The following is an 18,360-nucleotide window of genomic DNA, read 5'->3' as shown; positions in this document are numbered from 1 at the left end:
ATATATATATATATATATATACACACACATATATACACACATGTATATACATACATATATATACACATGCATATTAACATGACATAAAGATATTCAAACATTGTATAAAAACTGACCTCATTCTTAGCAGGGCCACATGTGATAGCAATAATTTCATTTGCAATATTCTTTTCTTTAAGACGAATTGCCTAAACAGTAAAATATTTACTTCCTGACTCCAGTAAAGAAACATTAGTAAGAATACTTACTTGCTGACTCCACCAAAGAAAACACAATATAAATCAAGTATGAGATAAAGTTTTTATTTTAATAAAATTCATTATTTTTTATTATAGAATGCTCTCCATTATATACTTGACTTATTGTTGTGTAATATCATATCATAGTTCAATATCATAACTTATTTTTGAATATTTTTTTACAAATATTTTTAAAGAAATTCTTCTATTATATCCTTATTTTAAACTTTACATAAATAAAATACAAAAATAGACTACATAAGCCAAAACAAAAAAAACTTTACTCTTAGCTTGGCTCATCTGATTAGTTTTTTATTTCAATGGCTAGTCCTTAGACTATTGAAAATAGAAGCTAATTGGATAAGTGAAGCTAAGAGTAAAGCCAGAGCTATCACCCAGTTTTAGCTGCTTTTAGCTGCTTTAAAAGAACTTTGAACTATAAAAATAATCTTCCATTTAAAGGAACAACAGAAAAATATATAAGATTAATGCACGCTATTTTTAAAAAACATTCATATATAACAAATATTCAGACTTTAGGCCCTAATTTTAAGGTTATATTGTTCCTAAACTCTGATCATCAGTTACTCTGATCACTGATTTTTTTAAACATATTATTTGAATTAGTATGAACATAGATATCCAGAGATTACCTATCTTGAAAAACAAAAAATCTTAAAATTGGTCTTTTGGTACATATTCGATTGTTTTTCAGTTAGAGAATGGTTTACACAAGTAAATGTTTATACATATATTGATTTACATTTACAACCAGTAATAGTTTACAAAAATACACATATAGTATATGTATATATATATATATATATATATATATATATATATATATATATATATATATATATATATATATATATATATATATATATATATATATATATATATATATATATATATATATATATATATAGTATAGTATATAAATAATACACATATATGTTATAAAGTATATTATACTTTATAGCATATATGTATATTATTTATATCATATTTATTACACACACATGTCGGGAGTTATACATAACTGTGGCTTTAAGCAGACTTAGAGGATTATCTTTAAAGCTACTGGAAACTTTGTACCCACACTCCCAAAACTGTTTAAATTCATAACAAACAGATTTAAAAACCAAAAAAAAATAGACAAAAACTTAATACTTTATTTAGATTGGAATATGACATAAGTGAAAAACTCGCAGGTTGCTAAAAAACTTGCAGGTATGCCTGATAAGAGCATACACTTTTGATGACATTCTTCAACCAAGTTTGACTCTTTGTACTTGTTAATGGTTGCTTCATATTCAGGTAACAAGCTAAACCCAAGACATGCAACTTTAACAGCTTTTAAACATTTAAAGGAAGTACCTTTAGAAATAATGTGTTAATCTTTTTCCAGTTTTGAAGATTTTATTAATTCTTTCAACATAAATATTTTTTTGCAGTTTTGAGCATTCTCTACCTTTAAATTGACCACTATGCAGTTTAGACCTTTAAAAACATAAACTTTTTTTATGCTTCCATCTTTGTATTTTTTGTTGCCTGAAATATTTTAAATACTTTTAAATGCCTGAAATATTTTCTTTTTTTTTCATAATTAGTTTAAAAACCTATCTTCTTCACTTCATTTGTCTCTTGCATTAATTTCAAATAAGTCTCTTCCCTCCCAGCTTCTAATTATATCAAGGGCTATTCTAGACTGTTTTCAACAGCATCAACCATATTTGGGTGCCACCAAAATTGAGAAATTGAGAACCTTTTTTTCTTTTTAATATTTTTTATGGCAAATACTGTTTTTTTGTTGTTGAAAAAATGCCTAATCATGACAAATTTCCTTATGGCAGGTGCCGGCACAAGGGGTTAGGCCGTCCAAATTATTTTCCAAAAATAGCCCATGTATATGGTAAGGACTTTGACTTCTATTATTATTAAGTGTTTTTAAACTTATTTATTTCAAAAAAATAGAGATTTTTTTCAAAATGAAAAAGCTTTTTTGCAGAGCTTTTTGATTGCACATTGGCAAGTGATTTACCTTTGGCTACCTTTGGCTGCATTTTTGATTTTAGTTCTTTCCTCCTCAAATTTTATTTTCAATACTTTTAAAGTTTGGCACCTCATGTATCTTAATATGAAAAGAAATCAGAAAAGAGGTGGATTTTACTTGCTTGTTTTGAGGATGACACCCCGACGGGGGTTTCTAGAAATGATCACTAAAATATTCAAAACGTCATATACCACAGTATTGAATCCTTATAAGGGTCAATACTGTATCCATTTCCTGACAAGAATCTAGTATTATACTACATAATTTTCAATTTTAATTAACGCTGATATATTTTTATATACTCTTTTTTTAAGTTCTCCTTATTATAATATATGTTTGTTTCCATTGTTTGTTGTAACACTTCTGCTTTATTGTTGAAAATTACTCAATTTATTAGACATAAAGCATTATATTAAATCGCTCAATTTATCAGACATAAAGCCTAATAAATTAAGTAATTTTGTTATACCATCTTATTTGGTTTATCATATCATGCTTACCACAACGATGGCAATCATTTGTAATTGTTTTTGTTTTTGTAAAATATTTTTGTATATTTATCTTATAAATTCTTTAAATTTTATATTTATTTAGTTTAAATTAAATGTTTCCTGTTTTCAGAAACTGACAAGTTTGTGATGCATGAAGATAAACAGATTTATACTGTTTATCGCCATTTGAAAATATAAACTAAATGTAAAACGAATACTTCCTCTAAAACGATGTATATTTTTATAAAACAAATAACTCCATTAAAACAATCATCTCCACTAAAACGGTATAAATTAATTAATTAAATAAAGTATAAAACAAATAATTCCATTTTAGCGGCATAAATTCTGATTAAATATAAACTAAGCGTAAAATGAATATTTCCAGTGATAGGGTATTAATTATAAGTAAATATGAACTAAGTATAAAACGAATAACTCCACTAAAATGGTATAAATCACTATTTTATACAAATTAAGTATAAACTAAGCATAATAAGAATTACTCCAAAATATAAATCCAAATAATAATTTATAGTTAAATATAAACTATGTATAATATAAATAGTATGAATAACTCCACTTATAGGGTATACAATTTTAAAATGAACAACTCCACTAAAATGGTATAAATAAAATTTTTATATAAACAAAGTATAATGTGTATAACTCCAAGAAAACGGTATAAAGTATAACTGTACATAAGCTAGGTTTAAAACTGTATAAAGTTTAGTTAAATGTGAACTATATATAAAACAAAAAAGCCCACTTAAACGGAATAAATTAAATATAAACTTAGTATAAAACAAATATTTCCAGATTAAGGGTATATATTATAATTACATATAAACTATGTATAAAAGAAGTAATTCCACTATTACAGTATACATTTTTTAATACTAACCGCTCCAATAATGCTGTGTTAAATTATAATGAAATATATACTTAGTATAAAATGAATATTTCCAGTCAAAGGGCTTAACTTTTAATTAAATATTAACTAAGTATAAAACAAACATTTCCCCAATTATAATCAAATATAAACAAAGTATAAAGCGAATAGCTCCACTTGAATGGTATAAGCTATAACTAAATATGAACTATGTATAAAACAAATATTTCCTCATAAACAAAAGGTTCTGAGTTCGATTCCCACCATGCCCCTGGTAGTACCAGGCTCAACTTGTTTCTTTACGCAGCAGCCTTGTTCGTCTTGGTTCGTGTTTGGGAGTTATAGAGTTGAGAGAGGTTATAACCACAAGGAGTCTCCTCATCTGTAATGGCCTTCTCGGCCTTGGGAAGGTGAATTACAACAACAACAAAAACAAGTATAAACAAATAATTCCCCTAAAGGATATACATTATGATTTAGTATAAACTAATATAGTTTAACTAATATAGTATAAACAAATATAATATAATATAATATAAACTAATAATAATTTAATAATTATAACATTTTCAATAAAGCAGTATAATCTATAATTACATACAATTATGTACAAAATGAATATCTTTGCTAAAATGGTATACATTTTATACGGTGTAGGAGATATATGTGATCAGTGACTAGACTTTCCTCCTTTTTACTACCTTCTTTTATACTGGGCACCTGTCCAATTTTTTTGATAAATAATTAACTAATACTTACTCTAATAAAACTATATCTTCTTTTTCACTAAGGCTTTTATGGCTGTATGTATTCCATAAAGCAAATGGATTTATTTGTGGTCCAGTTGTGAAGTTATACAATCATCCAGGTTTTCAGTTTTTGTATTTCAGATATTTTATCAAGAATAAAAGGTGTTAAGTTTTCTCTTCTTTTTGTAGGAGTGCAAGGGTGGGATAATCATTGTTCAGTGATAACCCTGCACTTTTTACATATTTTCATTGTTCCAGGTGATGATACATTTACTCTTCCTAACTTGATTTTCCCTCTATATTCAGATTTTGATCCTGATGTTATTGTAGTTTGAGCAATTTCAAAGATGTAACAAACACAAAATGATTGACTTTTTGACAAACACAAAATGATTGACATTTAATACAAAAGCTCTATTATCTTTTTTGAATTTTTGTGGGAAAAAAAAAATTTTTTTTTGTAAGTTTAAGTCTAAAATTATATTTACATATGTAACACATAAGATGCGTTCATATGTAACATAAAATATATTTGTAACACACAAGTTTTGATTAATTGAATAAAATTGATTAATTTATAGCAACATGCGCATTGTAAAACAACATTGGACGATTTCTCAAAGAAACTTAATTGTGGATTTGGTAAATAGTGGCAAGACCTACAGAGAAGTTAATAAACAGACTGGAATCCCTTTTCGAACTGTCGGCAACATTATAAAAAAGTATAATTTGAATGGGACTACAACTGATATCAGGAAGAGGTCGTAAAAGAAAAATATCTGCTGCTATTGATAGAAACATTATTTTACAAGTGAAGAAAACCAGATTTGAAGCTGCTCAAAAGATTGCAGACCAAGTTAAAAATGACCACAAAATCATGATTTCAGCTCAAAATATTCGAAATAGAATTAGAGAGCAAGGATTTCATTGTAGAGTATGTTGCAAAAAACCCTATTCGACTCTAAGACATATGAAACAAAGATTATTATTTGCAAAAAAGTATGCAACCAAGACTATTGAGTACTGGAAGAAAGTAATTTGGAGTGATGAACCCAAATGTAACCTGATCTCTTCCGGTGAACAGCAAAAAGTCTGGCGAAAACAAAGTGAGGCATACAAATTGAGTTGCATGAGAAGAACAGTAAAACGCGGTGGTGGAAATGTCATGGTGTGGGGATCAATGACTTGGCGAGGAGCTGGCAAATTGACTTTCATTGAATCAACTATGAACGGAACAGAAAATTGGAGATGGAGCTTACAGAAGACAAAATTATCTAAAAGCAGCAATAGTCGAAGCATGGGAGAAAATCACTCCAGAAGAAACCAAATCTCTTGTGGAATCGATGCCTCTTTGTCTGCAAGCAGTTATTCTGGTAAAGAGTGGCCTTACTAAATATTGATATACTAATTTTTTTGTCTAATTTTGGAATTTTTCTTATTTGTGTCATTATTTTTTTTGCGAGAAAATATTTGATCAATATAAGTACAGTTGATTTTTATACGTCATATGAACTTATATTTGACAATTTTTGAATAGGATGCTTCAATATAATGCTATTTTCAAATAATTCATAGTTTTTTCCTTAAAAAACAAAAATCAACTACCATTTTTTAATCATTTTATACAAATTTTTCAAAAATAAAGTTTGAGCCATTTATTTTTTTGCTTACTGTAAATGTTAAATAATAAGTTAATTACAGTAAATAATATTTGTATTACAGATTTAAAGTATAAACCACATACCTCTGTATTACAGATAAGAAATTATTTTTAGATAAGCTAATTTTTCATCTAGAATCTAGTTTAAGAAACTACAAATAAAGAGGTTTTTTCCTTTTTTTTTTTCATCTTATCAACCCCCTAAACATGTTCTATATCATAAAATAGTATTGGATTTCAAAAACAAGCTTGTAAAAATTGTATTCAGGGGTTGCTAAAGACTCTTGAACATTTGAATGGTCTTTAAGTAACCTTTAAAAAAACAAAACAAATTATTCAAAATTATGTAAATCTGGGTTCTCAAAAAAAAAATATATATATATAATTTTGCTTCATTTGAGACTCAGGTTAACAAAGTTTTTACTAACCTCCTCTACAGCTATTTCATCAAATGGATTCATGCTATGCTTAACGCCATCAGTAACGATTCCAGTTTTATCTGGCTTTACTCGAATCTATACATTCATAAATATATATATATATATATATATATATATATATATATATATATATAGAATATATTTATACATAAATACATCATATATATATATACATTATATATATATACATATATATATATATATATATATATATATATATATATATATATAACATTGTTTATATTGTTAAAAACATTCAGAATGTTTTTAAAAACATTCCGGTCAATTAAATTTGCATTTTTGTGGTTTTTTTATATAACAATTAATTTGTAATTAAATTAATGGTTTTGACTTTTGTCCAACACGAAAATGTTGGACGAAAGTCAAAAGTAATTAAAAGTGACGTATGTGTTGGCGTAAGAATCACTTTTTTCCTTCCGCTCTTCCCAAAGCCAACAAACTATAGATCTATATATATATATATATATATATATATATATATATATATATATATATATATATATATATATATATACAGGCCTTGTTACGAGATTTCGCTGCGTAGTGAAAACGCGTAACGCATTTCTAAGTAACTCAACTCAGCAAATATATTTTGCATCGTTAGAAGTTATATTGCCTCACTAGCGTCTTTTCAAGTACCGCATTGTAATTAAAGTTATTTTATTAACGCGTTAAAAATCATACAAACAGTTTGTTTTTTTCTCACTATAACAAAAGTTACAAATAAAATCTAAGTTCTTATTAAAACAATCATTTTTATTATTTTTTTCAAATATGAACTAAATTTTATTTTAAAAAAAATATTTTTTTCATGAAACGTAAAATATTTGTTTATTTTCTTATGATTTTGGTTTTTGGTTATTTTATTAACTGTTAATACATTTTTTCTTATTTAATTTGTGAACTCTTTTTAATAATGTTTTTAAACAATAAAGTTTTTTTTTGTTATTTATCAGTTACCGATAACATATTCGTGATCATAATTTAATTTCATAAATTAAATGAACGTCATTAAAACTTTACGTTATGGAATTAACAATAAACAAAATATCTTATTAATAAAATATTTACATCAAAATAAATCGTGCATTTTTTAAACTTATTATGACTAAAAATAATTTTTATATTTAAAAGGAATTTATATATTTAATTCCTTAAGATAAAATTAAAAACACTTTTTTTTTTAACTAATTTTTAATAACAAAAAAAAAATTATGAAACAAACTGTTTCTTTAACAAAAAAATCTATTAGTTTACAATTGCGGTTAAATGCTTTTACTTACGACTTTATTTTTTTCTGAATAAACGTCACGTTAACGATAATCAAAAGATAATTTAAATATTCTAAAAGATATAAGTTTTTGCGTAGCGCAAAACTGCTGAACGCGTAGGCAAATCGCCTTTTCGCAAGCAAAATGCGAGCTGCGTAGCGCTTCTTAACAAGGCCTATATATATATATATATATATATATATATATATATATATATATATATATATATATATATATATATATATATATATATATATATATATATATATATATATATACATATATATATATAATATATGAGTGTGATAGTGTGCTGATTTCTGATATATGAGTAATATATATTGAATTAAGTACATAAATCCGTATCTGAGTGGTTTAAATGTAACAAATTGACCTTAAACTTTGATAAAACAAAATACATTCTGTTTCACTCTACATCTAAAAAATGTTTTTTACCAACAACCATGCTAAAAATTCTTATTGATAAATTTGAAATAAAAAAGGAAACTTTCACTAGTTTTCTTGGCAATTATCTTGATGAGAATGTTATATAGAAACCGCATATTGATTACATTTGCACTAAGGTCTCTAAAAATATAGGAGTCTTATTTAGTCAAGAACTTAGGGGTCGTCTATAAATTAGGCCACACAGTTTTTGATATTTTCTGACCCCCCCCTCACTGTAACGCATCTGTAACACTTTATTGACCCCACCCCTAATATTACGCAACAATTTTGTACCCTCCCCCCTCCCCTAAAAAATTTTTTTTAGGAGGGGGGGTGCAAAATTTTACAAAACACAAAACGATTTTAAATATAATAATGTCTATAATTCTCTGAGCTTCTTTGAGTTAATTAGTACTTTTTAGTCTGTTTAATGTTTCTTTTTCACCCAAATAGTTTCGTGTAAAATTGTATTAACTAACATCCTAAACATGATACCAATTTTAAAAACCTATTCTTCCGATATATAATACATGCAAAATATTATATATATAATATACAATAAATAATAATATATATTGTACATACAAAAATACTATTTTATAAATACAATTTTCTTTCACCTTGCAACGTAAGCGTGGTTGAGTCGATTCTGCTTCCGACTAGTAAACCGAGGGTTCCAGGTTCGCCACCCGGTATTAAATTTTTTTTTAGTTAGTGCACAAAGATTTTTTTTTGTTTGTTGCTGCACACTTCTGTGCACCAACTAAATATAGTTCTGCACTTGAACCATATAAATTCAAAGCGCAGAATGTGCACTGCACATACAGCCTTAACAGTCCTTTAACAGGCTGTAACTACTCCATTAACAGAGTGTACACATCGACTAAGTAAGATTTAGGCTTAATAGATTTTACAATCAACATGTAGATACATCAACTGAGGGTTTTGGTTTGGTCAGATACTCTTTTAATTAAAAGGAAGTCTTCTCTAAAAAAAAAAAGAAAAAAAGTTGTGTCACAAAATCAAGACCCCTCCTCCCCCTCATAACAAATCATCATAAAATTGCCCTCCCCCTAAGCGTGACGTAATTTATAGACGACCCCTTATTTGAACAAAAGTATTTTAATCGAACTCTATTACTCATTTATACATAGTTATATTAACTATGCAAATATTGCTTGGGGAAGTACAAGCAAAAGTAAGTTGTGTACTCTTTTAAAAATATTAAAGTACCTAATTTAAAAATATTAAAGTACCTAATATTTATGAAGTGAATGTATATAAAATACTATGTTTTATGTTTCAGTGTAAAATCAATCCATCATTACACATTTTTAAAGATTTTATTACCTTAAAAACAAAAAATAAGTATACACTACGAAATGATAACTTACTCTATGAACCCTTTTGTTGAACAAAATTCAATCAGTTCTGTATAGCTTATCGTGCACCTAATCTCTGGAACAAAATCATTTTACCTAATTTTGATTTATTAATTACCTTCCCAGTCTTTAAAAAGAAATTAAAAGAATTCATTCTTTTTAATGACAATAATTTGAGATAACTTTTTAAAATAAGAAATTTATATAAACAAGCTCTTTTGTTTTTGTATTTTGTCATTTATATTTTTGTTTATATTTAAAATTTTAAATTGCATGCAATACCCAAAAAAAGCAATAGAAGTTAATTAAGATACAATATTCGAAATGCGAGAAGTTAACACACAATAATCGAAACATACAAAAACTTAAAATACAATAACACACAATAACAAAAAACCAATAGAAAGCTCATTAAATTCTTACCAAAATACTTATCAATTAAACAATTTCATTAATAACAATGATAAACTACTAATCAAGTAAAATATCTAGTCATTAAAATTCTACAAGTAAAGTCACTCAATTTCTGCAAGTAAACATTTTATAAAGGCAACAAATGTCAGAGGTCGTAATCATTTTAAAAACACAACAAATTTTAGAGGTCTAAAGAATCAGTAATTACCACTAAAAAGTTATAAGATAAAAATGTAAACTACATTATTGAAATATATTAAACAAAAACAAAATATATATATATATATATATATATATATATAATATATACATACATACATTATATATAAATACATATATATACTCATACATGTATCTTTGCATACTTAGTCTTGCATAAAACATCATTGATGACATCATATTGAAGTAGAGAGCTGTTGGGGCTTCAGTACATACATTAACTGAGGGTTAGGGCAGGTATTATTTAAATATAAAGAACATTTACTATAATAATTTAAAAAAATTTGTGTGAGCAAATTATAAAAAGCAAAATCATCAGAGAGTACATTCAAGCAAATTTATCAAAGAGAACATTAGTAAATTAGTCTCAAACTGAAAAGCTAATTAAAAGTTTAAAAATACCAAGGCAATTGGTCTGGCTGGCATAAGTAATGAAATGCTAAAATACTGCCTTTGTCCAAAATTAATTAACTTTTTTTTTGAAACTGATTCACTGATAAACTGGAGATTATAGCTCATTTAAGCAGTAACTGTGATAGTATTTGTAGAAAAGAGAAACACAGATGCAACCTTACGATGATGAAATAGACAGATAGAGTAGATTCAACTGCATTATCTAAAAGGGAAAAAGAAGAACTAGCTCAAGTATAACAACAGTATTCTATATAGGGATGAATAAGAAATTTGTAGAAGTAGAGAATGGAGTATAAAAGAAGTAGAGAATAAAGTTGATTTATCAGCAAATAAAACCACTTCAGATGTAAGATTGTCAGAAAGATTATTAAAATAGATAAGAAAAGTGCTGCTTTTCAAAAATTTAAATTCATCGGCTACCTAAGATACAAAGTTGATTCACCATACAGATAAAGCTATTTTCAAATCTTAACTTTTTTATCAAATAAAATCAAAACTAATAAATCATGTTGAGTTGATATTATTATTAAATATATAAGTAATAAGTAAACACATAACATAAGAATAAATTTTAGTAGATGAGCAAGATATGATAATTCATATGATCTAAGGAAAGAGAATTAACCTTGTTGGGTAAGAAAAAAAGCCTTTTAGGATGGATTTCTTTTTTTAAATGCTCTGGTAGTTTTTCTGTCTCATTGGGTGTATGTACACTTTACCAAATGACATTAGACAATGAAAAGAAGAACCAGAAACAACACAGTACATAGTGCAACAAAAAAACTTCAATGATTTTGTTTATAACATCTAACAATCCAATAGTTTTAATTTGTACATTAAAATCATTCCGAGTTCGATTCCCACCACGTCCCTGGTAGTACCGCGCTCATCTTGTTTCCCCGCAAAGCGACCTTGCTCATCAAGGTTCGTGTTTCGGAGTAATAGAGTTAAGAGAGGGTTATAACCTAAAGTAGCCTCCTCATCTGTAGTGGCCTTCTTGACCTTGGGGAGGTGAATTACAAAAAAAAAAAAAAAAAAAAAATTCAACAGTTTTGCTAATTCCATCATCTTTATTGAAATTCTTGTTTATATCATACAAAATATCATACAACTGTTCAAACTTTATGGTTTGTCAAAATCATTAGTCATTTTTGAGATAATCCAATTAAGTACTAAAAATTATCAGTTAGCACATGATAATTTGGATTTTATAGGTCTAAAAACCACAATTACCTTAATCAGTTTTTTTTCATCTTAGTTATCTGGATCCTAAAATGTAGGTCTTAAGACTAAAGTCTTAAAACCAACATTTGACAGTTAAATATGAGAATCAAGACTTGCAACTGTTTTGTTCTAGAAGCAGGGAGTCTTGGTCTTGAAAACCTTGAGTGTTGATCTTAGTCCTTTACAGTCTTCTACTTTCTTGATCCTTACAAAATATACCAACACAATGTAGATTAATAATCAATAACAAATCATTGATCCTCACAACTTTTCACTGTAAAGAAGATTTGTAACTAGAAAGACATGTAACCTATTTCTTTTTACATACATATTTGTTAGATTGGTAAAACATGCATTGTAAAATCAAGTGATACATGTTGTTTATTTCACTTCATACATAAAGTACTTAAAAAGAATATGTAACCTTTACTTTGAACTTTTTTTGGTAGCAATCCTTGGGGTCACATTTGAATCATAAAAGGAAAAATAAATTTTTTTTACTAAGTTCTCCTTCGTAAAAGCCGGACATTTGGCAACCCTATCTTGGGTTGACTTTTTGATGTTTTGGTCTTGGTCTTAAAGTCTCAAGGGTTGGTCTTGGTCTTGAGCTGTAAAGTCTTGATTTAAGTCTTGGTCTTAGTTCTTACTGTGTTGACTACATCTCTGTCTGGATCCAAACCTCAACACTATTAGTTTCTCTAGTAAAAGCCTAACTTTTTGAAAGATTTTGAATTCTGAGTTGAACTCAGCTGTCTGCCAACAATTTTGACAATTATCATATAAATATATATTTTGTCAACACAAAAAAACTCAGAAAAAAGCGTACTTAATCTGTTATGTGTAACTAAGTATGTATATATTGAGTATTATCATTCAAAAGATACTGCCACTGTTTGTTATAATATATTAGATATAGTTTATACAACAACTAATAATTAATTAATGATTTAATTAATTAATAAATATAATAAAACTTTATTTCTTTATTGTATGTATACATATATATATATATATATATATATATATATATATATATATATATATATATATATATATATATATATATATATGAAAAAAAAAGCGGTAAATTTAAAGATGGCAGACGTGTTTTTGCAAAACTGAGAATATAAGGAGTATGAAAATAAAAAAGTGTTGGTAAAGTATTGCTATAAATATAAACTGTTGAACTTTTATCAAAAATGCAGTTTTAAAGTAAATTAAAAGAAGAATTCTTAAATAAATTTCTAAATAAATGAGTTTAAAATGAAAAAAATTAGTATAAGTAAACCAAACACAACAACTTGGTAATGTGTTTAGTTAATGAAAATATGAAACTCAATGATGAAATTAAATCTATGTTTAGTACTGAATACTAGATTACAATGCCTAGTCAAAGAACAAGTTAGTGAATTCCCAAAAGAGTCAAATAACATTATGCCCTTCTATCTTTCTGATAAAAATATTTTACTAAATGTACAAGCTTCTGATAAAAATATTTTACAAAATGTACAAGCTTCTGAAGAAGATATTGAAGGAATTTTATGGAATGAAGTCATTAGTAAAAAAAATAATAATACGAAGAAAAAAATCAAAGAACAACATTTAGACCACGAAGGAATTTTACCAAATGAAGCCAATAGTAATAAAAAAAGCAAATGTTGTAGTGTTATTAGACAGATTTCACCAGATAAAAAGTATGATACTATCCAGCTTGTAACTAATAATGTAAAAAATAAAAAAAATAAAAAGTGGTGTTTATAAGATTAGGAAAAAATATAATGGAGACATAGTTATGCAATGTGAAAACCCTGAAACGATGAAGAAACTAGCTGAATATATTCATGAAGAAATAGGTAATAAAGTGGTTATACACAATCATGATCAAGATAATAAAAAGAAACTGATAAGATTAGAGATATCTGTTCGAATTATGAACTTGGCTTTAAATCAAAATAATGAGCAACTTGAGAATGAAATTGTAGAAGAAAATGAGATCTCATTAAATGTATGTAACTATAGCTTGAAAATTGTGAAGAGAAAATTCATTAGAAATAAAACAAGTGAATTGATTATCTTCGATGTTGATGAACAAACACAAAATTACATAGAACAGAAAAGAAATTGCAAATTATCAGTGAATTGGCAAGTAGTGCAGATTCGTAATCATATAAATGTCATTGTTTGTTACAATTGTCAAGGCTATGGACATATTTCCAAAAACTGTAAATATGATGAACCTACCTGTAAATATTGTGCAACAACCACGAATCTTGTAAGTACCAAGACAATTTATGCATCCATTGCTACTTGTTTAACAAGGAAAATAATACTAATCATCCATGTGACCATTTTGCACAGGGGAGGCAATGTCCGATATTCAATGAAGTAAGAGAAAAAGTTAAGTCAAGGATACAATAGCAACCAAATTTAACTAGAGAATGTGTTTTGTTAATATTGGTGGTCTTATTGATAAAAAAAATTGAAATTGAAAAATATTTAGTGAAGTTATTGATTTAACCTGAAGTTATTGGTTTAACTGAAACACATGTTACAGATATATATTTTGATAATGAAATTAAATTTGATCATTACTCATCCAAAAGTGTATTATCTTCTAGTACACATACTGGGGGGTGTACACTTTTGATTAGAGAAGATATCAAAATCTTGGATTTTAAACAAACTGTAGTAGAAATGAAGTGGTGGGTTATGAGTGTTTTGCTAAGAGTTTTAAATAAAACAATTTGGGTAAGCTGTGTATATAGATCACCTTCAAGAAACAGTCACGTTGAATTTATAAACTTTTATGAAAAGTGGATGAACGTAATTGAAAATAAATATAAAGATATCATAGTTATGGGTGACTTTAAATTTAATATTGATCCAATTAGAAACATAAATAGCTCACCTTAATCTGAAAGATTCATTGAAGTAATAAGAAAATCAAGTCTAAGAATAATCAATAATGATACAATCCCTACAAGAATTACTCCAACTTCAAGTACAGTGATAGATCTGTTTATAAGTAATTTACCACTTGAAATTATACAAAATGAATCACATAAAATCTCAGATCATGAAATGGTTGTGTCTAAGTATCAATACAATTTAAAAAAGAATTGTGATGTGAAAAATAAGCTACTTTGTTCTAAAGATATTAAATTATATAACAAAATTAACTATAATAAAATAAATCAAGAGTTGGTATTTAAACTTAAAGAAAACGAGATAGAATTTAGGAAACTAAATATCAATGAAATGGCTGAACAATTCATTAATGGTATTCAAGAAACCATAAACATGGAAGTCCAAACAAAAACCATCACAAATATTAATAAAAATTTCCATAATAAATGGATGAACGATCCAATGTTATTGGCAATAAGTAAAAAAGTAAATCTAGAGTGGAGTAAATTTAAAACAATGAAATTACTTGGTTTAAGTGAAGAAAATTGCTTCAAACAATTCAAAATTTATAAAAAATTAAGAAATATCAAAACATACCTAGTGAGAAAATTGAAAGCCAACTACTATAAAACTAAAATTGATATGCTTAAAGGTGATAGTGTTGCAATGTGGAAGACTTTTAGTTTCAGTTAATTTATAATTTTATTAACTTTATATTTAGTTTCAGTTAAAAAAATTTAACTGAAACTAAATATAAAGCCCAATTTGATATTAGGGAAGATGTCAAGTTTGAGGATTCAAGTGATAAATCCATTGCTGATAAATACAATAAATTTCTCATTCAGAGTATTATCGATATTGAAAAATCAATAACAAATTTGAATAAATATGTGGCTGCTGATCATATAAAAATACCTTATCATGTAAAGGGAATGAATGAATTCAGAGAAATTTCTAAAAACCAACTAGACAAAATAGTAATTGATTTAAAAGATAAAAAAAGTATGTGTGAAGATATGAATGTACCAATTTTTAAAAAAGTCTACACAGTCATTAGTTTAAATTTGCTGAAATTAATTAATTTGTCTTTAAGAACAGGTTTTGTACCTAAAACTTGGAAAAGATCTACTATAGTGCCCATACCGAAAGTGACATCTCCCAAGTTACCACAGGATATGAGACCACTAAATATGTTAGCAGTGTATGAAAAAATACTTGAACTATATGCACATACACAGTTGTCTACTTATTTTGAAGAGAATAAGCTATTTAATGAAAATCAATTTGGATTTAGAAAAAATCACTCCACTGAAACAGCAGTTCAATTACTCATTTCAAAATGGAGGGCAGCAATTGATGATGACATGTTCGTCATCGCAGTTGTGTTAGACTTAAAGAGAGCATTTGAAACCATCAATAGGGAAGTATTGTTTGAAAAATTAAAGTGTTATAAAGTGGGAGGCATTGTTCTACAATGGATTGAAAATTACTTAACAGGAAGAACTCAAAGAGTAAGAATTGGTGATCAGTTATCATCGAAACTACTCTGTGACGTTGGTGTGCCTCAGGGGTCAGTGCTAGGACCCCTGTTATTCATAATATACATGAATGATATTAACAGTTGTACCAGATATGTAAACATCAACCTCTTTGCAGATGACACATTAGTTTGTATTGAAGGTAATAATTACGAAGAATCTATGATGAAATTAAATTTAGACTTGGAAGTAGTTGCTACCTGGTTAAGTGGAAATGGACTGAAACTGAATGCAAGTAAGTCGATGGGTATGCTGATTACAAGCTCTAAAGTGAAATAATTGAGTATCACTGTAAAATATCCTAACATATATATCATTTTGGAAAATAAAAGAGTTAAATTCAGTGAATGTGTCAAATACCTGGGTATTAAAATTGATAATATGTTGAATTTTTCTGAACATATTAAATATATTGCAGATAAAATTGCTAAGATTACTGGGTATTTTACCAGAGTTGCTAAATATCTGAATAGGTGGACAAAAACGTTAATTTTTAATACAATTATTGCACCTCATTTTCAATATTGTGCTTCATTATTCTTAGATGCAAGTATAAATGATATAAAAATACTTCAGAAAATACAAAACAAAGGTATGAGAACGATCTTGAAATGTGACTGGTTCACACATAGTAAAGACATGTTGGTTCGATTAGACTGGCTAACTGTAAAAGAAAATATTCAAGTGAAAGTATTGACATTTACACACAATACAATTCAATTACAGAAAATGGATGCCTTCCAAGAATTTTGTAAAATAAACAGTGAAATGCATAATTATTGCACAAGAAATGCAGCAAAGTATCACTTAAAAATTCAAAACAAGAAAAGTGGAAAAAAGTCAATCCTTTGCAATGGTATAAAATTATACAATAAATTACCGAATGAATCGAAGTTGCTAGACAAGAAAGCATTCAAGAAGTTAGTTGTGAAACGCATAAAAGAAAAGGGATGTTGTAAATAGTAGTTTTGCGGAATCTGAACTCTCTTTATTGTGATTTTTATTGTGATTTTAAATAGCATTTAAATGAGCTAAATATATATTAAATAAATAAATAAATAAATATATATATATATATATATATATATATATATATATATATATATATATATATATATATATATATATGTATATATATATATATATATATATATATATATATGTATATATATATATATATATATATATATATATATATATATATATATATATGTATATTTATATATATAAATATATATATATATATAAAAGATATAGTATATATATATATATATATATATATATATATATATATATATATATATATATATATATATATATATAAAAGATATAGTATATATATATATATATATATATATATATATATATATATATATATATATATATAAAAGATATTATTTATATATATATATATATATATATATATATATATATATATATATATATATATATATATATATATATATATATATATATTATAATATTAAACATATAAAGTCTATACCTTTACAGCATAGTCAATGACTCTTTTACAACCTACTAGAACCTTGAGACCTGACATATCTATCTTAATCTAAAACAAGTGTTTTGACAATTGAATTATTCTCGGAAAATATGTTTAGTTTATTTTATAATTTAATTAAAATAACATTCAACAAAAAAAAGTTTAGAACATCAAAATTCACTTAAACAAAATTGCAAAAAAATAATATGCGAAAATCATAAAAACGAGGAGGGACCCGAAAATTATCAAAATCAAAACCTCATTAAACTATATATAAAACTAACCCTATTAGAATTAGCATAAACTGTTAAGCTAGGGGCTAGAAGGGTCAGGAGCCCTTCAGAGTAAAGCGAACTTTATTTTATTTTTCGGCAACTTTATACGCTTTTTAGGCCTTATTAGCATAAAAATAAATATTTATTTAAATGTTGTCGGAGACTTGCACTGAATTACCAATCGTCCGACCGCATTTTCCATTAGTTGGCGTAGCTG

General features: G+C 26.4%; 1 protein-coding gene across 1 annotated transcript in view; it reads right to left on the bottom strand.

Moving 5' to 3' along the window:
- LOC100200982 (electron transfer flavoprotein subunit beta) overlaps window positions 1-17,970 on the bottom strand; it is a 28,140-nt gene extending 10,170 nt beyond the window's left edge. Inside the window, exons 1-3 of the mRNA XM_065788042.1 lie at window positions 17,869-17,970; window positions 6,516-6,602; window positions 117-188 (exon numbers count right to left, since the gene is read on the bottom strand). Coding sequence (XP_065644114.1) covers window positions 117-188; window positions 6,516-6,602; window positions 17,869-17,925 — 216 coding nt within the window. The 5' untranslated portion in view covers window positions 17,926-17,970. The remainder of the gene's footprint in view (window positions 1-116; window positions 189-6,515; window positions 6,603-17,868) is intronic.
- Between the last annotated feature and the right edge of the window lie 390 nt (window positions 17,971-18,360).

This window comes from Hydra vulgaris, chromosome 01 (genome assembly GCF_038396675.1).
Source record: "Hydra vulgaris chromosome 01, alternate assembly HydraT2T_AEP".
Lineage (NCBI taxonomy): Eukaryota > Metazoa > Cnidaria > Hydrozoa > Anthoathecata > Hydridae > Hydra > Hydra vulgaris.
The sequence above is the reverse complement of the archived record's forward strand: the minus strand, read 5'-3'. Positions and strand labels throughout refer to the sequence as shown.